At 42.8% G+C, this 24,252-nt stretch overlaps 1 protein-coding gene across 5 annotated transcripts in view; it reads right to left on the reverse strand.

Annotated features, from left to right (window-relative positions):
* Nucleotides 1–24,252, reverse strand: part of BRD1 (bromodomain containing 1) — a 78,297-nt gene that overhangs the window by 48,504 nt on the left and 5,541 nt on the right. For all 5 annotated transcript variants that reach the window (XM_068276333.1, XM_068276332.1, XM_068276331.1 and 2 more), the window contains exons 2-7: nucleotides 19,562–20,935; nucleotides 12,595–12,751; nucleotides 7,684–7,815; nucleotides 5,670–5,798; nucleotides 5,122–5,434; nucleotides 2,946–3,209 (exon numbers count right to left, since the gene is read on the reverse strand). In XM_068276333.1, the coding sequence (XP_068132434.1) occupies nucleotides 2,946–3,209; nucleotides 5,122–5,434; nucleotides 5,670–5,798; nucleotides 7,684–7,815; nucleotides 12,595–12,751; nucleotides 19,562–20,925 (2,359 nt within the window). In that variant the 5' untranslated portion in view covers nucleotides 20,926–20,935. The remainder of the gene's footprint in view (nucleotides 1–2,945; nucleotides 3,210–5,121; nucleotides 5,435–5,669; nucleotides 5,799–7,683; nucleotides 7,816–12,594; nucleotides 12,752–19,561; nucleotides 20,936–24,252) is intronic.

Here is a 24,252-nt window from a genome sequence, read left to right on the forward strand (position 1 = left end):
ATCACAAGTTGTAATTTGATCTCTTCAGTGTCACCTGACTGCTACGGCAGATAAGCCACATAAGCTCATTTGAAAGCACAGGATGTTGTTAACCATATGTCTGCTTCTAAGAAAGCAGGAAGTATAAACAGCAGATTTATTGTAGGATTTTTATCAGCTGTAACAAAGACATGTCTTTCTTTAAAAGATAATTATGCTGTTGCGTATCTTTTAGAGCAGATTGGAAGGTCTGAGTTCAGGTCTGCTTTAATCAAAAAGCTACATGGACTCAAAAACCCATCCAGCTTGAAAGACATCTTTTAAAATCACAGGTACAGTACAGTCATACCTACCAACCAAATGATAAATCCTAACTGAATTAGGTAAAGTGCACCACAAATAAAGATGGCACAACTTTTAGAGTCATGTTTTGCAGTACTGTAGTGATGAGAGTTCCTCAGTTATGTACAGAAGATAAGACTAGAAATTAAATTGCTGCAGACATTCAGTATATAAGCATAGTTTTAAGCAGCAGATCAATGAGCCATCTATAAAGCAGAAGGCAGACAGATCAATAAACCATGTGCAGACAATAGGAAGCCATGTGAGTCACTTAAGTTGACTGAAACAAGCTGCATCAGAGATTGTAAGCAAACTTCTGTATGAAGGGAGTTAAAGTGGATCTGAGGTGAACTTTAACACATTGCATAATTGTGTTCTTTTCCTATTGTTTATAGGGCATTCCTCAAGCCAAATACTTTGTTTTTGTTTTAATACTCTAATTCCCAATAAACTAAATAAACCACACCCACAGGTTTTCAGAGAGCCTTGGCAGTAGCAAGGGCTCATGGGAGCTCAGTCTGGGCAGGAGGAGGGGGAGGTGTTACTAGCCATTGATTTCAGAGGCAGAGGGGAGGGAGGGAGGAGGAGAGGGGATTAGGCTGATGGCTCAAGATACAGATAAGCCTGCCTCTGTGTAATGTTTACAAACAACATGGCTGCTGTCTTTGTATCACAGGAATAATCATATTCTATTAAAACTGTTTGCAGCTAGATTTGCTGTGTAAACCATCTAAACTTTAGATAAGATATATAGACAAGTTACTTGTTATAGTTAGTTCTTCATCTGATGCGCTTTAAGTTTAATTACAGCAGCAGAGAGCTGAAATCATCTGGCCAGTCAGCACCCCTACCAAACCACACAAGTGAAACATCCAAGCTAGCAACGCAGCTTCTGAGATAGAAAGGAGTAGGTTTTTAAAGCGGTATTGTCACCATAAAAATCAAATGTCAACTGCAACTGGTCTGAGTGTATTAAGTGATAAAGATGCTAATCCTGCATTCAAAACTTGCTAAACTTTTTCTGCTGTTATGGTTTGTAGTCATCACATACTTTAGGAGCACTGGCCCTAGTTCCAGTGCCAAAGAGTTGAATGCTGGGAGATCTTTTTATCTATAATATATTCCGCCACTTCCATTTATTTCCCTGCCTAGCTGCTTATCAGAAACACCCTCTGATTACTTGTGATTACAAGCAAGGCTGAGGTGGCTCAGTGATTGGATGTGTAAATAAAAAAAAAAAGACCGTGCAGTTAGTCTACACCTCGGTGGGAGTGTCTGAAGACTGGGAGGAGGGCAGCTAATGAATACACAATGAGCAAGAGAAGGGAAGGGGAAAACAAGTCAGGAAGGATATGATGTCAGCATTAGCTTGGCAAGATGGCCACTGCCTAGAATAGGATTTTCTGCTTTTCCTTTGTAAAATTCACAGGAATCATTACGTGGATAGCACAATACATCTGTTATGTAAGTAGAAGTAATATTTATCTACTTATATATGTGTTTATTTATAGGTTAGCAAGGGTGTCACTTGTTCTTTAAGGAGCCAATTCACTGGCTGGGTGTGGTAGGGTTCGAGCTGAACTGCACACGTGGGGTTTCCAAAGAAGGATACCAGAGGCATAGTAATACTCATGGCCAAAAACCAAAGTGGAGGGAAGGCTTTGGGTCCTATAGAGCCTTCCCGTTCCTCTCCTGGTACCCTCGTTGTCATACCCCACTCCCCCCCCCCCATTGCAGTATCTGACAGATCTGTCAAATACTGCTCTGTGTTGCCACAGGAGGCTTCGAAAGCCAGAGTGGGTGGCTCCGTACAGTGCCTGTGTCAACACGCACATGCGCAGTGCGGAGCCGCCAGTCTTTCGAGAGCACTCGGGCTCCCGAAAGTCTCCCGTGGAGGTAGATTGGAATGGCGGTGTCTAAGTTGACTAAAGGTGCCCATATATCTATCCCTAATCAAGCATGTGATTCAATAATTATCAAATCTGATGAAAACTGGTGCTGCCAAGAGCATGCTGGATCGATGATGCGACCAATTTCGGGCCGACATTACATGTATCTATCAGGCTTGCTGCAAGATGTTGGTCAGTTGTGGTTGATCGGACACATGGCAGTAACGACACGTGTATGCAGCAACCACGTGGGGCGCGTGTATGCAGATTGCGGACAGGTGAAGTATACTGCATCAGGCACATTTTATATGGAGGGGAGCAGCATGGGAGGCACCAGATCCGGCCTCATCAGGCAGATTCCCAAAAGATTTCATGCTGATTTTGTCAGGAACCGGCCTGTGGTGTATGAGTAGCAGACAGATCCCTCTCTAATCAGATTCGATCAGGGAGAGATTATCGCTTGGTCGAAACTGCCCATCATCGTTATATGTATGACTACCTAAACTCGTTACTGAAACAACAGTCCAGGACACAATCAGGTTTCAGCTGTTAAATTAATGATTCTTACGGGTGCTCTGGGCAACTGCTTTACTTTTGCAAACCTTCACTGTAATGGCTGTTGAACAATGAATATAGTAATACCTACTTACAACTTAAAAAAAAACAAACAAAAAAAAAAAACTCTTTACAACATAAAAATCACTTTGGTTTATACAAAGTAGAAAATTGCCTTACCATCTTCTTCACCATCATTCTCAACTGTGGATCCATTTTCCTCTTCAAAACTTCCAATACCCGATTCAATTTGTGGAGGCTGTATTTGCTGTTGTGACAATAACTGACGGACGTTATTTATTTCTTTTTTCAACAGCTTTAACCGTTTACTCCTGGATCCACTTGATTTCATTGCAAAAGTCAAATCCAGTTTTTCCAACAGCTCTTTTAGCTGTTCTTCCAAAGGCATATGTTTACGGTTCTCAGGATTCAGAAGTTTATCAACTACAATTATAGAACAGGATAGCAAAGGATTAACTGAATTGCTAAGTACTTCCAATCAACTGCACTGTATTTTATGTGACATGCAATTCTGATTCAGATGAGATTTTATATAAGATTCCGATTTGGATGCGATTTAAAAAAAAAAAAAAAAAAGTCCTGCATGCTGCTTTTTTCTTCTTGAGTTGCTAGCATCAAATAAATTGTGAATCGGAATTGCAAATCAGAATAGTAAAAAACCTTAAATATTGCATAATACGTATATTAAAGAGAACCCGAGGTGGGAATTACTAATACTATTGGGGCACAGAGGCTGGTTGTGCACACTAAGACCAGCCTCTGTTGCCCCATCGTATGCCTCCATGTCCCCCCTGCTCGCCGCTATAGACCCCGCAGTGCTGGCGACACGCAGCGCGTCGCCAGCACAATGTTTACCTTAGCGCTGTCTATCAGCGCCGCTCCCCCGCCTCCTCCGCATCGGCGCACCCGCCCGTGTCCCTTCCCTCCCGCTGATAGGAGGGAAGTGACGCGGGCGGGTAGCGGCGATGCGGAGGAGGCGGGGGAGCGGCGCTGATAGACAGCGCTAAGGTAAACATTGTGCTGGCGACGCGCTGCGTGTCGCCAGCACTGCGGGGTCTATAGCGGCGAGCAGGGGGGACATGGAGGCATACGATGGGGCAACAGAGGCTGGTCTTAGTGTGCACAACCAGCCTCTGTGCCCCAATAGTATTAGTAATTCCCACCTCGGGTTCTCTTTAAAAAAAAAACAAAGACTGGAGGGAAGTGGGAAAGGAACAGTGAGTGATGGGACGCAAGTGGGTTAGCAACATACCAAAAGGTTTTATGCATTCACAGTAAACAGCTGAACACAACATGATTTGCTTCAAAAGCAAAAACACAAATGCAATTGTAATTAAAATCAGACATGTCACAAACCCAAAGGGAAATGAAGTTTCTTTACAGAGCAAAAGGTACAGAAGGCACTAGTAAAGCGGCTTGAAAAAGTACCTTTAGAGCCCAGAAGTCATTCTGAGTCAAGGATGAGGATGGAAGATTATCCCCCGGGGAGTAAAAGCTCCCACTGCGCGCAATACTATCTATATCTATCATTGACAAGAGAGACAAACACACTACTGTGTAATTACAAAACAGTAATAGAAGACACTTCCATTTTCCCAGAAAAAGATCTTCAATCAATATCGGTTGGTCACTGGGTACTAACTGAAGAGAGAGCGATATGGAGGCTGCCATATTTATTTCCTTTTAAGCGATACACGTTGCCTGGCAGCCCTGGTGGTATATTTCTCAGCAGTAGTGTCTAATCTTGTCAGATTTGACCAAATTGTCAGAAACACCTGACCTTCTGCATGCTTGTCCAGTATTAGAGGCAGAGGCTCAGCAGAACAGCCATGCAACTGGTATTGCTTAAATGGAAATATTGAAGCCTCAATAGCCCTCTCATTTCAGTTTTATTGGAGACCAAGCAAGAAACCTCAGAGAAATTCACCTAACGTAAATGGGTGGACGGCACCCTCTCGAACTGCTAGGTTTCCAAAAGTTGTAGTAAACTACTCCCACACTATTCAGCCAATCACAACACTGTGATTGGAGAATTGTTCCTTATGAGATTTCCTGCTGCCTTCTTTAAAGTAGATTAGCACAGAGGACTACTAAAGTTTTGCATTTCAATATTACTCCTGCCAAACTGCCAACTCCCACATGAAGACGTAGTAAGAGGAAAACTCATAAAAAGCAATCCTGGCAGAATATGTTTTCCTATTTTGACTATCCTTCCAAAACAGACAAGTTGACTGTAGATGAAATTCCAATTTAAATTTGAAAAAAATTGGGTCAGTTTTAATATCTTTTTAAGACTTCTGATTTTTGCATAAAGCTCTATCATAAAAAAACTTACCATCCTCCCATGAAAACTGTGGGGGAGGTTCAATTTTTGGTTGCTCTGGTAAATGCATCCCTGTTTCATCATCAAAGCCAATAGCATTAGCATCGCGTCTCGCTTGCCTTAGTAAAACTCCTCCTTGATCTCGTAACCGAATAGCAGCTCTGTAGAACATGGTATCCTTGGCATTGTACTTCAAGCAGTTTTCAATGATTAGATTGAAATCCTCTTCGAATGCATTCAGATTTATATATGTCTGGTCTTCTAACCGTTTCTTCATCGTAGAGAAATCCATGGGATGTTTTATGTGGTCCAAGTAATCAGGAACCTTAAAAAAATAAAATAAATAAATAAGGAGCAAAAGAAGAAGTGTTTGACAGAGGGGTAAAAACATTTATAGGTGAAACACAAAACTGATGTACCTATGAATGTGGTGCTAGCTAGACAGCCAAATTCTATAGCAGTAATTTTTTGGGTAGCAGTGATAAGTAAACCCTTGTGAAACATCTAAATTCAGGTATGCAAATAATTTTGACTTGCATGCATGCTGCTGGTAAACTCACTTCAGAAAGATTCACAGGCTGAGCAAAAATACGAGCAGGATCTTTTTCCTGTAATTGTTCAAGCACTGATCGAAGTATTACTGTCAGAGGCGTAAGCTGAAGCTCCATGGCAACCTGCTCAACTTTAACCTGATGAATGAAACAGAGTTAACTTTAAAAGAAGTGATAGACAAACACGCAATTGTAGGTTTGATTATTTCAAGATCATTAAAAACATATTCCCCTTCTGTTTTGAAATGATTAAAAAAAAAAAAAAAAAAAAAAAAAAAAAAAAGGATTCCCTCTGATACAAATATAGCAGTTCACTGAGAACTTTCAGGCAGGGGTCACACTTGTCTGCTTTCTTGCATGTTTTCTGCACAGAAACTGATTTCAACTGAACTCATGTTAATCAGTGGACTAGGGCACACCTGAATGCAGATTTCAACGCACAAAGAAAAAAAAAAAAAATACTCATCTTGCACAATTAATCAGTTTTCTATATAAATTACATTAGCTGCTGTAAGGCAGGGGTCCCACTTGTCACACTTTCAGTTTTCTGACAAATGTAGAAAGCAAAGACAAGCGTGACCCCTGCCTAAAGGACTAAAAAAAGGGAATAAGGATTTACTTACCATTATGCTTTCTTTTGCCATAAGGTGCCCAGTTACTCTGAATACTGGGTACAGTTCAACCCAGTCATCAAAATACCATTTCTAGGTGCAAACCATGTGCCCAGTCTTCAGGAAGATCAGACACCTTCAAACTTTAGACGGCGCAAATCCTATATTGGATGCCTAAAACCAGCTAAGAAGCTAGCACTTCGGCTGTGAGTAGCCGGTCGGCTATTATAGTGATACATAGAAGGGTTAGTGTTAGACATTAGGAGGGGAGGCTAGTGTTCGGAATTAGGGAGTGGAGCTTTGCACAGCTTTATGTAGAACAGCCTCTATCAAACGTTGTATTGCTATATGATCAAACATTGATCGAAAAGGTACTTAAGGCTGGTTTCACAGTGGGACGTTACAGGCGCACGTTAGAGCAGCCTGTAACGCAGCCCACCGCACAGTAATGAAAAATCAATGGGGCTGTTCACAGTGCGGACGTTGCATTATATTGTAACGCTGCGTCACAAGACAACGTACTGCATGCAGTACTTTGGACGCGGCTGAGCCGCGTTAGACTGCTTGCACATGCTCAGTAATGTTGGGGAGGAGCGGAGAGCGGCCAGGCACATGGCTAATTAATATGCACTGCACGTTATGACGTGCAGTGTTTACTTCCTGGAGCAGCCGCTCTGTGCGGCGATTGGCCGGCGGGACCACGTGATGCCGCATGCGCACAAGAGTGCGCATCACGGCATCACTGACGCCAGAGTGAGCTGCACAACGCGGCTCACTCTGACGTCCAGATCCAGCACCACCAGGCGTTGAGTTAGGAGGACGTTATGCGACCTTAACGCCCCCTCTAACGCAACGTCCTGGTGTGAAATTAGCCTAAATGTTTCATATATTTAAAGACGTTTAAGTTTAAAAAAAACAAACAAAAAAAAAAAACAAATACCGCAGGAGTAGGGGATACTTTGTATCCGAATGAGGCTTCCCCCAAGAAAAACAGTAAATGTGGCCTGCCTGCACAGACTCAGTAGCTGCTTTCTGCTCGGGCTCCAGAAGAAATAGAGCCATATCTGGCCTGCTCACAGGCTGCTAGTGCAGTAGAGTGGACCTGATTGGGCTCTGCTATTTCCGGTGGAGCCTGAGTGGAAAGCCGCTACTGCAGACTTTTGACAGTCTTTAGGATCCAGAGGCTTCCCCCTTCAGAGGGGCACTGTTTTCACTTCAGGGTCAGTTTATTATTCATAGTGTTTATGGAATCAAATCTATTAGGACTATTATGTATAGCCTATTAAAAATATTCCATATTTTATGGGTACCTTCAATCATATTTTAGTCACCATTTTACCCATTTCTATCAGAAATAGCCATTCAACAAATAACTGGCAAACAACTACTGGTATTTGGTAAATGGACCCCACCTGTTCACGTTTTAATTTTTCCCGCTTTCGTATCAGTTCAATTAACAGTCTTGCTCTTTCAAGATCATGCCTCAACCGCTGCCAGTATTTCAATTTCTTTTTTAAGATTTGGACTTCTTCATCATCATCTCTCTAAATGAAATAAAGGAAAAATTGGTTAAACCAAGAAAGCATATCTGGCTTTTTTACTCTTTGGGTAACATTGGCGTAACAATGCACATGTATGCAAACGCATTGCAGTTTGTAGTGTGATCCCTGCATTGCTCAGCACACAAAAATGCATGCAGCAATGCATTGTTGGAAATGTATTACCATGCAGCACATGGGTTGATACACCAGCCAGCACCATCTATGCACTGTCTGATGTCCATGCGGATCATAATAGCGTTGCTGAAATCAACAAGGCAAACATGTGGACAGGCCCTACAGGTGTATACGCACATCCAATAAGAATAGGCCAATTTTACCACTTACACATAATATGCTTACCTGCTTGGCCCTCATGCTACATTGGCAAAACTCGGATATTCATAAACACCCTGTGAAATCTAAACATTAATCATGTCACTTAGATTCCTCAGTTCACAGTACCTTCAGCTTTTAATATTCCCATGCAGAATGCAATAAGTTATGCTTTAAAGAGTCTGAAGAGAGAATAAATCTCGCTTCAGACCTCATAAATAGCAGGGGCATGTGTGCCCCTGCTAAAACGCCGCTATCGCGCCGCTAAACGGGGGTCCCTTCACCCCCAAATCCCCCTCCGTGCAGCGCATTCCCTCTTCCGCATAGAGGCAGGGCTAACCGCCGCAGCCCTGCCCACGCGTGTCTGTCAGCGTGCATCTCCGCCTCTCCCCCGCCCCTCTCAGTCTACCTTCACTGAGAGGGGCGGGGGAGAAGCGGCGATGCGCCGCTGATAGACACAACTAGAGGCAGGGCTGCAGCCGTTAGCCCTGCCTCCAGGAAGAAATAAATCACGACCAAGGTGTGCGGGGGTGGGGTTTGGGGGTGAAGGGACCCCTGTTTAGCCGCAGGATAGCATGCCCCTGCTAACTATGAGCTCTGAAGCGAGATTTATTCTCGCTTCAGAGTCTCTTTAAGTAAAGGTCTGGGTACGAGCTTATGTTGCAAGTGCAGACCTGTCAGGACCTAGACAATAGTGGCAATACTAGCATTGCAATGCCTTTTTGACAGTTTTTACAGAAGCATAGAAATAAATGGATTTGGACATAAAAAATAAACACTTTGCATTTCAAGAGGACTACTGGAACCAAGGAGGACAAACTGCGAACAGAACTGAGGCAAATTTGACCAACACTACAAGGCACCTATGATGCCTAGAGTATTGCAATACCTCTGATAGCCAGGTTTCCATTTGGGGAATCTTCGTCTATTACTCATTCTTCATGCACTAACTGCACTGGGTTTGTGGGCAACAGAGAACACCTCTGTGGTCTGTACACAACATTCTAATTTGTAATATATATGTAAAATACAGCAATACTATATAATTCTAAGTACATAAACATTAAGCTTATGCGTAATAATATATCAGATTAAATGATTTTATTAACCAAATGAGCTTTAAACTCATGGAACTGGTCCTAGAGCTGACCATTACACATTGTTTAACCACTTAAGCTCTCATTCGTTTTCACTTTATGCATCCGAGCAATGTTCACCTCCCATTCATTAGCCTATAACTTTATCACTACTTATCACAATGAACTGATCTATATATCTTGTTTTTTCCACCACCAATTAGGCTTTCTTTGGGGGGTACATTTTGCTAAGAGCTGCCTTACTGTAAATGCATTTTAACAGTAAGAATAAAAAAAAAAGAAAAAAAAACCATTGTCAGTTTTCGGCCATTATAGTTTTAAAATAATACATGCCTCCATAATTAAAACCCACGTATTGTATTTGCCCATTTGTCACGGTTATTTCACCGTTTAAATTATGTCCCTATCACAATGTAAAAACAATCATTTTTCCGTTTTGCATCCATCACTATTTACAAGCTTATAAAAAAAGAGAAATATTTCATCTTTACATAGATATTTAAAAAGTTTAGACCCTTAGGTAAATATTTGTGTTTTTTTTTTTTTTATAGTAATTTTTTTTTTTTTTTTTTATTAAACATTTTATGTGGGTATTTTTGGGAGGGTGGGATATAAATAGTGTTTTATTTGGGGAAATATTTGTGTATTGTAATGTTTTTTTACTTTTAGATGTAGTTTTACTTTTTGGCCACAAGATGGCAATCGTTTGTTTACATGACGTCACTCTAAGCGTACAATGTACGCTTAGAGGGACATAGCGTCAGAAAAAGCGTAGCTTCCGAGAGAAGCTGTTGCTTTTTCAGCGGGGGAGAGGAATCAGTGATCGGGCACCATAGCCCGATACATTGATTCCTGGGCTAACTAATCCGCGGCCGGGAGTGCGCGTGCACGCGCGCGATCGGCCCTGGGAGCGCGCATGTCCTCGACGTCTTTATACGTCAAGGAGGACAAAGTGGTTAATTTATTACAGCTTAAATGAAATGAAAACACTTTTTGACAAGTACTATAATCCAGATTCAAATTATGGATAAATGCCCGGTTGCTAGACCAGTCTTCACACTAGTGAAACTACGAATGGGTCTTACAGCAGAGAAGTACTAGTATTATGAATAGGATTTGTGCAATAGGACATACTAACATTAACATACTTATTACAGTTAAGGGCCCCTTTACAGTTTAAAGTGCACCAGAGACGAAGCACCCTCATGTATTTTACCATATATATCAGTGGGAACATTAGAGAAAACACCTACCCTGCTCTCGGTTTCTTCCTTCACTGCTCAGCTTGCTTGTTATCAGCCCTGATAAAATCCCTGACTGAGCATTCAGTCTGGCTTTGCTATAATGACAATACTTTCGAAAAGAAAAACGTATGCGTGCATCAAATATGCATTTGCTTTCGCATGACAAATTATGCAGGGTCAAAAAACCAATACCGCAAAGCGGTTGCCCAGCGGGAATTAGTTCATGCTACATTAGCACTATCCAGGAGCGCCACAGGGAGGCTTCCCAATGCCCCCATACAACCTTGGGGCCGCGGGGCCCCAAGCACTCACTGCTTGGGAACCACAGCGGCACCACAGAGGACCCCCCCAAGCGTGGCCAGCGCCGGGGAGGGCCGTCCACACCCACCCCCCAATATTACAAACAGGCACTTACTTTAACGTCCATTGTGTTCTGCTACATGAGCATAACTTGGGAGCACCACATGTGAAAGGAGTGAAGCTTTGGAGCTCAGGGCTGGCTTACACTCAACACTCCAGAGAGGGGGGTGAGGACAGGTGCAGACAGCTCACACCACCTAGAGTAAGCCATCCACCACCTACCTCCAAAGGATATAACTATGAAAATACTTTCCACAAGATAATTTACGCGTGCATCAAGCACGTGGTGCTCCTGGATAGTGCTAATGTAGCAGGAACTAAATCCGTGCCCCCCAGCCTCCCCCTCCGGGGTGCCGCTGTGATTCCCAAGCAGTGAGAGTGCTTGGGGCCCTGCGGCCCCCCGGTTGTATGGGGGGCATTGGGAAGCCTCCCTGTGGCGCTCCTGGATAGTGCTAATGTAGCATGAGCTAATCCCCGTAGGGCAACCGCTTTGCGGTATTTGTTTTTTGCCCCTGCATAAATTGGCATGCGAAAGCAAATGCATATTTGCATGAGCAATGCCCCATGATAAGCCAATTAGGCCAAATTTGAAAAGCCAGATTTGTTAGGGTTAAACTTGGTGCTTGATGCATGCATACATACATTTTCTTGTGGAAAGTACTTTGCTATAATGACTCAGCTATAATGATTCCTGAGCAAAGACAGACAATGCTCAGTCAGGGATTTTATCAGGGCTGATAAGCAGGCTGAGCACTGAAGGATGGAACAGAGAGCAGGGTAGGTGTTTTCTCTATTGTTCCCACTGATATACTGTATATGGTAAAATACATGAGGGTCCTTCGTCTCTGGTTCACTTTATGCAGGTTATTCCTGCGCTGCGTCACCTTAATTTACTACAAGGAGCCGCAAAAGCAATGAAAAAGTGTATGAGACGTTCACACTTATTGCAGTCTCTTGCGGTGCGGCGGCAGTATCTGAGCCGATGCAAGGGCAGCAGCACGCTACCGCAAGCACTGCGCTTAACGTTTAGTGTTTGGGGTAATGGAAATCTATAAGCGACGCATATAGGGTAAACGATGGAGCACGGTGCGTTGCGCAATGATGGGAATCCCTGCCCAAGAGGGAGTACACCACTGAGCTGGAAGCGGCACTATGTATATGACCCCGTCGGCGCACTCTGCTGCAGGGTCATGAGTGAGCGTTTTTTGCGTTGCTCCTGAGACATCGCAACGCAAAAAACAAGTGTAAAACCAGCCTTAGAGACTCAGAGACAAAAAAAATACATTTATACATACCTGGGGCTTCCTCCAGCCCCATCAGCATGGATCGATCCCACGCCGCCATCCTCTATCGCCGATATCAGGTCCCGTCACTTCGGCGAATCGATGCAAGCAGAGCGCGCTCCCTCCGTACTGCGCATGCGTAAAGCAGGCGCCGGCGAGACAGAGGGAGTCCCTGCGCATGCGTATAACTGGCCGCGTCCGGCGGAAGTTACAAGACCCGGTACCGGCGATAGAGGCAGCGGAGGATGGCAGTGTGGGAGCGATCCATGCCGAAGGGGCTGGAGGAAGCCCCAGGTATGTATAAATCTATTATTTTTTGTCGTCTCTGAGTCCCTTTAAGTAAAATTAGGAGTAAGTACATTTCTGCTGATGGATTTCGGGCCCAAAAATTTCTTCAGACTCCACAGCCCTGAATCAAACAAGTATTAATAGAAAAGTTTCAAAAGAGAAAAACCCAAACTTCACCTGCTGAATGTTTCTCTGTGACTGCAAGCTGGACTGCAATCGCCTTAGTAAAGGAATTCCATTCCTTGAGAGCCGTTTCAGAAGCCAGTAGCTATGCACTCTGTCAATGAACTGCTTCTTCCGTTGAATAGATACCTGGTTGGATATTTTGTTTATTCTAAAACAAAAACAAAAATATGTAAATACTATAACATTTGGCATTAATACAATAAATCTTCAATTTAAGAAAAATGTGCAGTGTTTGTGAATGTATGTACACCTATGTTCATGTACAAATACACCCACAAATGCATGCATTGAGGGCCCGTTCACACTTTTTTGCGTTTTCCACCTTTTTTCAAGCGCAGACAATTTTTAAAAATCACCCACAAAACATTGTGCAATGATTCCCTATGAGAGACTTCACAGTTGAGCGGTTTGTTTCAGATCCGCTCTGCAAAGCGGTGCCTGTACCATTTTTGAGGCGTTTATGCTATAATGAAAGGAATAGGAAAAGCGCAAAACGCTCACAACCGCTTTGTGTAGCGATTGCGTTCGTGTTTTGAAGAATACATACACCGTATTTATTATTTTTGGGTCAAAGAGTTCACTTCCTGACTTGCGTCAGGGAGTGAATTACAAAACCGCCCTGAAAAAAGCGCTTTTTACAGAAACAGTGCAGTGGAGCGACGGAAGGGAAAAAAAAAACAGCACGCAAAACGCTTGCGTTTTCGTTTTCAGGTGTGAATGGGGCCTCACAGAAAATTTTATTTTTACCCTTACCTGCCACTATAAACATGCCGCCTTAAAAAATTTAGTTTGTGAAATGCAATTGTATATATATATATATATACAATACAACTGCATAATGTTGATAGGTCATCAAGTAAGGCAAAGCAAGTGTGAAGAGAGATAAAATATGCACCCAAAAAAAGGTGCGTGGAAAAAAAAGGGCATCGCGTTTGCCGGGTGTAGAATCTTGCTAAAACAAGCGATTTTCTACTGCTAAATTTCAATATTAGAATATCTGTATTATATACTGATATTTTACTATTGCTAAACTTAACCCTATTTATTGTAAAAAATAAATAAATAAAAATTAACCCTACTCTAACACAGAACTCTCCCCTAACCCTAAGATCCCACTGGTGGTGCCTAAACCAAACCCCCTCCCCCCCCCCCCCCACACACACACACACCTTCTGCAAAGCCGCGATATGCGGCTATGAAGGTAAATTTGGGCGCCGGATTAGCGGCAAGAGGGGACATTTTTTTCCCCACAGGCTTGCACCACACCCACTATCCAATGCCGCAATATCGGTATCCGCAAGCCATGTCTTTGTCCCGCAAGCCTGTGCGAAGAAATGTCCCCTCTTGCCGCAACTCCAGAGAGTGTCCAAATTTACCTTCATAGCTGCATACTGTGGCTTTGTAGAACCCACAATTTGCGACAAAAGAAAAAAAAAAAAAAAAAAAAAAGGTAAAGTTGGGTGCCCTGAGGAACCCGTTAACTCCCTTCGCCATGTGCCCAAATTTCCCCCTAATGCCACTTTTGTTATAGGCGCCTACGACGGCACAGTTTGTTTCTTGCCATAAGTGCTCCTGTGCCTTTTTTCCTGCTTTGATAGATTTCTCATTTTACAACGATACTGTAAAACATGTATCCAATTGTGGAATCTGTCCTTCAGCTCATTTTAAAGCAGAGAAAAGTAGTCACTCATCAGACAGTGGGTACAATGGAAGAAGACCCAGGACGACTCCACTGCTGGGGAATAGAAAAAAAAATACAAAAGCCAGATGAGGGTTTGCTAAAATGCATATGGATAAGCCGCAATGCATCAGATAAAGCGCCTTTTGCGAAGGCAAACTGGAGCTTTTGACAAGTCACTTCTACCCCAAGTCCAGGCAACAAAGTGGAGCTATCAAAGAACATACTGTGAAACATGGGGGAGGCTTGGTTATATTTTGGGGCTTTTTTGTGTCTATGTAGGGAACAATTAAACACATCAAAGCTTCCCAGAGTGAAACATACTGCTCAGAGACAAGAGAGCTCTGTCACAGATCAGTGATCCTCCAACAGGACAATGACAAAAAACAGCACCCAAAATTAGCTAGGAACACTGGACTATTTGAACTGGCATTCCATGAGCACATCTATGGAAAGCAATGAAGAATGGAATGGAATTCTGAAAAAGTTAGTTTGCTCGGGAGGAGAGGTCCAAACTACATACTGACAGATGCATTAAAGGCTGGTTCACACGAACGCTTGGCAGAGTTTACCGCCAAGCGTTCGGGACTCGTTGGCTAAACGCTCCCATTCAAGTGAATGGGAGCGATTAGCATCGCGCGGTTACCGGCAATTGCTCAAACGCTGTGTTCCAATCCCGATTTAACGCGTCATTTCGGTCGACCCTAGAAGCAGCATGCGGCGTCCAGGGCCGGCTAACCGCCGCGGCTTCATGTCCCCCTGCAGGGACAAGAAACGCCGATTGCGACGCGAAGCCGACAATCGCCGTACCGCCGACCCCAAACTAGACGTCACATGACACCGCGGCTTCCCAACCGCCTGAACTCCCTATGTCGTCCGTCTGAACTGGCTTGGTCTCACGGGGTTCATTTTACAAGAGTATTATGTTGTAACAGATGGATTTATGCACATTCTGTTATTTTAGTACACTGCACGTTAACAGTTTACTTAAAGTGAATCAGAGATCAAATCAAGTGAAGATTTGACACTTACCCGGGGTTTCCTCCAGCCCCATAAACTCGTCGAGTCCCACGTCGTCCTCCCGCGGTCTGCCGTTCAGCCAGGATCAGCCTCGGTACCAGCTCAGTCGTGTCCAGTCTGATGAGCTGGACGCGACTGATATAATCCTGCATCACCTGAGTTATTTGCATCTCACTGACCATCCCATTTATAATATTCTGTTATATAAAAATTACGATTTTTATTAAACAGACAAATGTGGATGCCAGATTGCATTACTTTTTCAGTTTCAGTAATTTCGGAGACAATTGTGGCACTAGCGTACCCATCTTTATACAGCCACACTTTTTTTTTTTTTTTTTTTAGGCACCACCTTCTATATGTACAGGCATGGCAGCATGGATGTCAAAGCCCAGTGTTCTCCCCAGGCTCTTTCAACAGAGTGCTCCACCCGGCTAGTTTTGGGTAGCACCCGGCTGTCGCCGGCTCATCTTCTTCTCTGCTGTAAGCAGAGTTGTGCAGAGAAGCGCTGGCCCTGCATTCTCTCATCTCGCCCCACCCGGCTACATTTTTCCTCTGGGGAGCAAACTGAGGCCTAATTGTGTCCTATCCAGATGATATCTGTACGGTATTGTTTCTTAACCCTGTCCTCCAGCACTACCAACAGTGCATGTTTTGTAGAAATCCAAAGAGGTAGGTAGTTAGCTCTGTTGAGACAATTACCCCACCTGTAAATGTTTGTGGTTTCCTGCAAAACATATACAGTTGGTGGGCCTTGAGAACAGGGTTGGGAAGAACTCGTATAGTGCATTAGCCAGACAGCATGGCAGTTACAACTGAGGTTGTCTCACACTCAGTTGGATCAGCTGCTGTCAGATGCAAGAGCACTACAGCTGAAGGGAGAATAATGCCTCCTGTCCTATACCGTCAAAAAAGAAAGATGGCACTTCCTAAAACAATTTTTATTGCTTTACAGAAACCGCTAATGATGCCAAACGCCTGCTTCAAGGCAAGAAACTGTCTGCCTCTTGTACTTGCAAACACCAAATGCAGAACTGGTGAAATCACCTCTATACAGTCAGAGTGATGTGCTGAGTGTGGGACCGAAACCTTGGCTTTATTAATGGTTTCTATGAAGCAATAAAGATTATTATAGGAAGTGCCAGATTTCTTTTGACTTTAGTTGCATAGCAGAGACTTCCAAATCAGTCTCTTGAGATTTGCCATAAAAGGATACTGCTTGAAAGCTTTAGTGTCATTAAGACCAAAAAAAAAAAAAAAAAAAAAAAAAAAAAAAAACGTACTTGGGAGGTATTGTCATATTCATAAGGCTATATTTATTCTGTTGATCTGAAAACGGAGACAAAACCCATTTTACAGACTGCCTACAAAAAAGAATTTTGAGTTTTACACTTTTTTTTCTAAAATGTCATCAGTGAAGGAGCAGAATATCTTTATGACTAAATTCTGAATGAGCTGCCTCTGAAATTTGGTCCTGTCAAATGAATCACTGCTTTGGAAGAAGTTGTTCATTAGTTGAGGAACAGCTGATTACATCAGAGCCTAATCATGTAAATACTTTTGCCCTGTTATATCTGCAAGGGTGTGGATTTTAAGTACCCACAGTCAATCGGTCCCATCGCTTTCCTCCATTCACGTCACTCTGTGCAATTTTCACCTGCTCAATTGTCCTAGTGACAGCTGAGCACTGTACGCCAGTCAGGAGCAAATATCATTGACTCCTGACCCAATGATCACTTTTAGCCAATCAGTACGTAAAATAGGGAAAGGACTTCTCTGGTCCTTAAGGGGCTAGACATGTCTGGTAGTGACAGGGTGAAAGTTTTTTTTTTTTTTTTGCCTAAAAATTAAAGCTTGCAATCTGTGCTTCAAGTAGGATGAAACTCAAATGTCATCTAGTGTTCCCCAACCCTGTCCTCAAGGCTCATAAACAGTGCATGTTTTGTGGAAATCCACAGAGGTAGTTAATCAGCTCTGCTGAGACACTAATTACCTCACTCACCTGTGCATATTCATGGTTTTCTGCAAAACATGTACTGTTGGTGTGCCTTGAGGATAGGGTTGGGGAACTGTGGTCTAAAGCATTAAACAGCATACAACTAACTGGGAGGGGGGGGGCTGGATTCAAATAGTTTTGAAGCTACTGGAAGAATTCAAAGTCATTCCTCAACTTCACTCATAAGCCAATTGATAGGACTGCATTTGCCATACTGAAATCATATTGTGTTGAGACAATACTGAAGACCCGTACACATACTAGCTGTATGTCGCCAGGCAGAGATTGGGATCTGATTTCGCTGGCGGCATGCTGGATTCTCGTTAGAATCGGCCAAGTTTCATCTAGAGTGTCTGTGGGGTTTAAGCTGTATATACAATGCAGAAAAGCTTCTACTTTATGGAGAGGGGAAGCAGAGACCTTTTTCTACTTTGTTTGCTCAGCAACTTGTTTATCAAGTTACAATCTGGTAAAATGTCTTGCAACCTGCAATGTTATCAAATAGTTTTAGTAAAGTGCAAACATGCCTTTTCATGACATATTTGTTTTCATGCGGTCTACTTTTTTTTTTTGCTGCGTTAAAGGTTTTAGAGCAAAAAAAAAAAAAAAAAAAAAAATACATTTTGAGTTTCATAACAATTGAATTTTAAAGAGAATCTGTATTGTTAAAATCGCACAAAAGTAAACATACCAGTGCGTTAGGGGACATCTCCTATTACCCTCTGTCACAATTTCGCCGCTCCCCGCCGCATTAAAAGTGGTTAAAAACAGTTTTTAAAAGTTTGTTTATAAACAAACAAAATGGCCACCAAAACAGGAAGTAGGTTGATGTACAGCATGTCCACACATAGAAAATACATCCATACACAAGCAGGCTGTATACACCCTTCCTTTTTAATCTCAAGAGATCATTTGTGTGCTTCTTTCCCTCTGCAGCTATCTTCCACTGAAGTGTCAGGCTGTTTCTTCCTGCAGAGTGCAGACAGCTGTGCCTGTATGTAATTCTTCAGTATGTGAAAGCCCAGCCAGCTCAGAGGAGGATTTATCCAGCTTGTAAAAGATAATAGAGCAGAGAGAAGCTGCACTAATCTAAATAATACACAGGCAGTGTGCAGAGAGGGGCCTGGAGGAGGGAGATGCATCACAGAACCACAACACTGAAGAACTTGGCAGCCTTCCAGACACAGCCTGACAAGTCTGACAAGAGAGAGATAAGTTGATTTATTACAGAGATGGTGATAGTAGAAAGTGCTGCAGTAAGCCAGAACACATTAGAATAGCTTTTGGAACTTGTAGGATGATAAAAAACAGAATGCAATTTTTGTTACGGAGTCTCTTTAAGACGCTGAGAAATGTATATTGTCCATACGCTATACCTACAACAAGCAGTCTGTATGTAAGAACATGCACGTTCTTGCCAGGGCTGTGTAGACGATACAAAAATCATCACTCCTCAGTTTATGAAACCACTGACTCAGAGTACCCAAAATTGCTCCAACAACACAGTAGCTAAAAACTCATAGCAAAAACATACGCAGTGCTGCACTGTTGTAAAGTTTCTTTCTGCATGTAAAAATCGCATTTAAAGCGGAACGGAAATTTTAAAAAAGTTTCAATTACCTGGGGCCTCTGCCAGTCCCTTGCAGCCTTCCTGTCCCACGCCGGTCCTCTTCGAACCTACGTTCTCCCACCACTTTCGGTTCGGGGGATTCAGCGACTGCACGCCCCACGTATCTTTCTTCGCAATATCATCCTGCGCTAATAGCGCAGGACGCTAGAAAGATACGCGTGGCTCGGGGCGTACAGACGCAATAGTACCTAAAGCGGCTGGAAACCTGAGAATCGTGGAGGACCAGCATGGGACAGAAAGGCTGCAAGATGCTGGCAGAAGCCCCAAGTAAGTGAAACTATTATTTCAGTTCTGCTTTAAGGTTATAACCACTTGTAAACTACTGCTGGAACCAAGCTTCAGCTTCAAATAGGAATTCAATTAAATAAACCAATGCAAAAAACAATACAGATATAAGAAGTGCCAGTTCAGAGAGCTAGATCTAAACCAAATAGTTGCAAAGCAAAATGCACTACCATCCAGTCTGCTGTCAGTATCAATGTAATGAAAATGAAACTGTTGTATGGATATATCCTTTGCAGACCTATCTGACAGGGAAATTACAACAATGTAACAACTATTTGTGCCAACATCCCTGCAACCTATAAAGGAAGAAAAAGCAGATATTAACATCAGATCTTAGTTAACTCTTTACCTTTGAGGTGGAATATCAGGTACATTGACTGTTGGTATTACTGTACAAGTTTCAGTCGATGCTTTTTTTGTTTTCTTTGCTTTTTTCCTAACCTTAGATGTTGATCTATCGAATTTATCAGTTCCTTTCCTACAAATGCCATTTTTTGTTTCTGGTAGTTCATAGATGTTTAGCGGCCTTCTGATACAACCTGAAGGAGTATGTGCATCACAATATGCAGTCTTTTTAACAGAGAATGTTGTGCCACTCTCAGTCACTTCTTTCACAGGCTCCATTTTCATGTATAACCCAGCCTTCTGGGCACAGGTTACGTGAAAAGCGGTGTAGCAGTTAGCCCTATGGCACTGGATGCAGGCACCAACACCTTTTTGCTTGCAGAGGTAGCAAGTTAATTTCCATCTCGCTGAGGGAATGTTACGAACACCGTCAATTGGTTCAATAAACATGGTATTTGCAAACCCCACTTCTGGGATCCACAGTGCACAAACAACATGTCCCCACCGATCGTCATCAGTCTTTTTAAAGGCACCTCCCTTATTTGGACACAACACGCAGTCAATAGTTGTGTTATGAGACTGAAGGCAATGCCTGCAGAGCCATTGTCCTTCTGGTATGTATGGCACACCATAACACTCTTGATGAACTGCTAAATTACACATATCACAAAACAAAATCACATTGCTGTTTTGACATTCCCCATCCATACATATGCAGCATACTGCATCCTCATCAATTAATGACTGTTGATCCCCCTGTTTTTGGTTTTCACAATACGATTCCTTCTCAAACCTGTCCATGAGAAATTCAAATATGTCTTGAGACACAATCGAAAATCCTTCACTTTTCCGTTTTTCATTTACAATTTCCAGCCACGCATAGTCTTCTTCATCCATGTCATACTCCACCTCTTTGTCGAGCTCCTCTGAAGACTTTTCCTGAAACGTATAATATGCAGCAGGTCTGCCGGGAGCAGAGGGAGGACTACATTCTATGACACGTACTTTGGGCTCTGGAAGAGTGCTGGTTGTAGCATGTCCATGCGTGGTTGGAAGAACTTCATTTTTCTTTTTTGCTTTACTGGCTTTTTGTCTTTTGGACCGTATACAAACTTGGGGTGGTTGTTCGCTGTTTTCTTTATTGCTATTGCATTCGCTCATTTCTTGAGCAGTGGGATCATCTTCAGAAATGATGTCAAGGGCATCAAAAATACTAATTCTGTGCAAACGGCCTTCAATTTCAATCTCAACCATTCTCTGTGCCTGGGCGTAAGTTAATGTCTCCCGAGTAGGGGAATGCTTAATACTGCAGGGAGAAGTAGATGTTCTGGGTGCAGAAACTCTATGCCAACGCCCTTTCCGCCTCATTTTAGATGGTCTGAAATATGGAAAAAAATAGAAGTTAGGAAACCATAAAAGGCAATTTAAAGGTTTACTTCAAATTTAAAAATGAGAAAATGCACAAGGTGTTTTGAAATCAATTTCCTATAAAAGGAGTAAAAACATATCCACGGCAACCTAAATATTAACGGGTTTTGAGCTACACAACAGCAAGTAAAAGTATCAAACCAAGCCGCCATTGTACTTTGCAGACAGGAGTCACAACCCAAGATTTGACCATTGGTCCAACTGTTTTCACCACTTTTTAAAGGGAATCTGAAGTGAGAGGAATAAAGAGGCTGCCATCTTCATGCTCTAAACACCAGTTGCCAGAATGAGCATGCACATCAGATAATTTGACTCTGGTCTGCCTCCACTGGCTGCATGCTTGTTGCAGGTAAGTAACAAAAAAAACAACAACAAAAAACTTAAGCTCAGCGTGACAACCAATTAACTGGCATGGTTTATAAAATGAATACAGATAGCAGCTTCCATATTCCTCGTATTTCAGGTTCCCTTTAAATAAGATACATTGCTACGGTCACCTAGCACAGTAACAAGGAGCACAATTTGTGGCAACTTTACAGTTGTGCATTAGTATTTTAAATATTCAATTATTTGAGGTAGAAAGACAGTCAATGAGATGCTAATAATTGAGGTCATGAAAAGGTTATCTTCACTGATGCAAATATATGTTATTTGGCATTGGAACAAGCAAAATCATCAGCCACTGCATTCAACTGATTCAATCCAATTCTGCATGAAATCAAAGTTATCAGCATCTATAGGAAGATTCCTACCAAAAATGTCCTTCATCCCAGCCCTGATTGGAGCTGCTATGGGATGATTACAAGATCAGGCTTCAGGTAGATCCACCCCACGCAGAACTAGTCTGATCTTTGTCACACTCCATGTCATTAGTAAAGCTGCAGTATGGCATCTAAAATCTGCCCACCACTCTTCCACCTGTTCATTTCTATTCCAGTAACCTATTTATTTAATCTCAAAATGTAACATATTCGCTAAGCCAGTTGACATTGCTTCCGACTTCTGCTTCTTCAAGAAGAAGGGCAAGAAAACAAAATTATGGAAGCAGATAAATGTTACTTTTTATAGCACAAAGTATTAACAACATGGCATATATTTGCCGAAAATGGCAAACCTAAACCCCTGTAGAGGCTAGAGGGATCCAGATGCCGTCTCACATCAAGTGCAGATCGATTAACTACAGTACTGCACTGTTCGATGCAGTGCAACGCAATGGATCATTGATCTACCTTAGTATTCTATCCTGACTGATCAATACTTTTGATTAAGTTTTGACCAAAACTAATCAAAAGTCGATCAGACTTTTTGGGGGACTTTATTCCCTGCAGAATATCTTGACCGAATCTGACAGAAATCGGGGGGGGGGGGGGGGGGGGGGGGGGGCGGGGAAATAATCAATGAGTGCATTACCAAATTTATGTGAAAAACAGGTAAAACTGAAGATACTTTGAATGGATACTTTAATTTAGGTAGTCTCTAAACGACCAGCCAACGCCGATAGGCGGCGGCTGTTCGCAGGAGGATTTTCCATGGAAACACGAGCGGCCGTTTCCTGTCAGTTCACAGAGGGAGTCTCCGATCGCGGCTCGCAGGTGAAATGTAAACACCCGGGGAAGAAATCCCCGGTGTTTACGTCGCTGCTGTCACAGTAGCGCCGTAAAGGAGATCGGCGATCCCCAGCCTCTGATTGGCTGGGGATCGCCGGCATCTGATAGGCTGAAGCCTGAGGCGGTACAGAAGGGATCGCTGTCCTGTACAGCCCACAGTGATAAGGAGAGGGAGGGCGGAAGATCGCTGCGGAGGGGGGCTTTGAGGAGCCCCCCCGCTACACACAGCAAGCCGGCTGTGATAAGACCCCCCCACCCCCTTTTACCCCACTAGGGGGATGTCCTGCTGGGGGGGGGGTGTCTGATCGCCGCCGGCTTGCTGTGTGTAGCGGGGGGGGGGGGGGGGGGGGGGGGGGGGCTCCTCAAGTGTGACCGTCCTGCCTGCCACACGATCTGTGCTGGGGGCTAAAGATCCCACCCAGCACAGATCACAGAAAAATGCTGCGGTCCTTAAGTGGTTAAATTTCACATATGTACTGTACTATCAAGATTACATAGGTGATGTGCGCCTCCCATCAAGAACAACTGGACATAGGTCTACTGTCAGCGGATACACATGCAGTAGAGCTCTACACAAATCAGGGCCGGAGTCAGGTAAACAGATCAGTTACAGACAGTACATGTAGGGAGTTCCAATTACAGCTTTTACACTACAGGAGAGAGCCTATGGATAATTACTGCAGGTTTTTCTTTTTTGGTTTGTTCTATAACCAAATACCAGAACCTGCTGTACAGAACTGTCAAGGATGATTCAAATGATCATTTATGTATACAAACTATGCTTCCTCTTAAATACAGATAGCAAAAAGATCTGTAGGCCTCCTAGGGTCAGCTGCTTTAAAGAGAATCTGTATTGTTAAAATCGCACAAAAGTAAACATATACCAGTGCGTTAGGGCCTAGGTTCTCAACATGCGGTATGCGTACCCCAGGGGGTACTTCTGATGCTTCCAGGGGGTACTCGGGCTTGATACACTTAACCAAGAATAACCAATTTAGAGTTTTAGAAAATTATAAATCTTATTTTAACAACACTAAATTAGTATTTTAGCTACTTAAAATAGTAAATACTTGGAAGTTGTTTAGAACCATTATGCACTACGATTCAATATATATTTGTTAAGGGGTACTTGTCATAATGGTTACTATGCTAGGGGGTACTTGGTGAGTACAAGGGTTTTAAAGGGGTACATACCAATAAAATGTTGAGAAACACTGCGTTAGGGGACATCTCCTATTACCCTCTGTCACAATTTCACCGCTCCCCGCCGCATTAAAAGTAGTCAAAAACTGTTTTAAAAAGTTTGTTTATAAACAAACAAAATGGCCACCAAAACAGGAAGTAGGTTGATGTACAGCATGTCCACACATTGAAAATACATCCATACACAAGCAGGCTGTATACAGCCTTAAGGTGCCCATACACTCGTCAGATTGGCAGCAGATAGATAAGAAATGCATCTGATGATCTATCTGATGCGTTTTTAGAACATTTTTTACCAGGATAGAATTCCAATAGATTTCAGTTTGAAATCTATTGAAATTCGATCTGATGGCATTTTTTTGCCATCAGATTTCCATTAAGGCCAATGCAAACTGATAAGCAATCTCATCAGATCGACCTAAATTTTCCACCCTGCAAGTTCGATGGAAATCCATCG

This window comes from Hyperolius riggenbachi, chromosome 3 (genome assembly GCF_040937935.1).
Source record: "Hyperolius riggenbachi isolate aHypRig1 chromosome 3, aHypRig1.pri, whole genome shotgun sequence".
Classification (NCBI taxonomy): Eukaryota; Metazoa; Chordata; class Amphibia; order Anura; family Hyperoliidae; genus Hyperolius; species Hyperolius riggenbachi.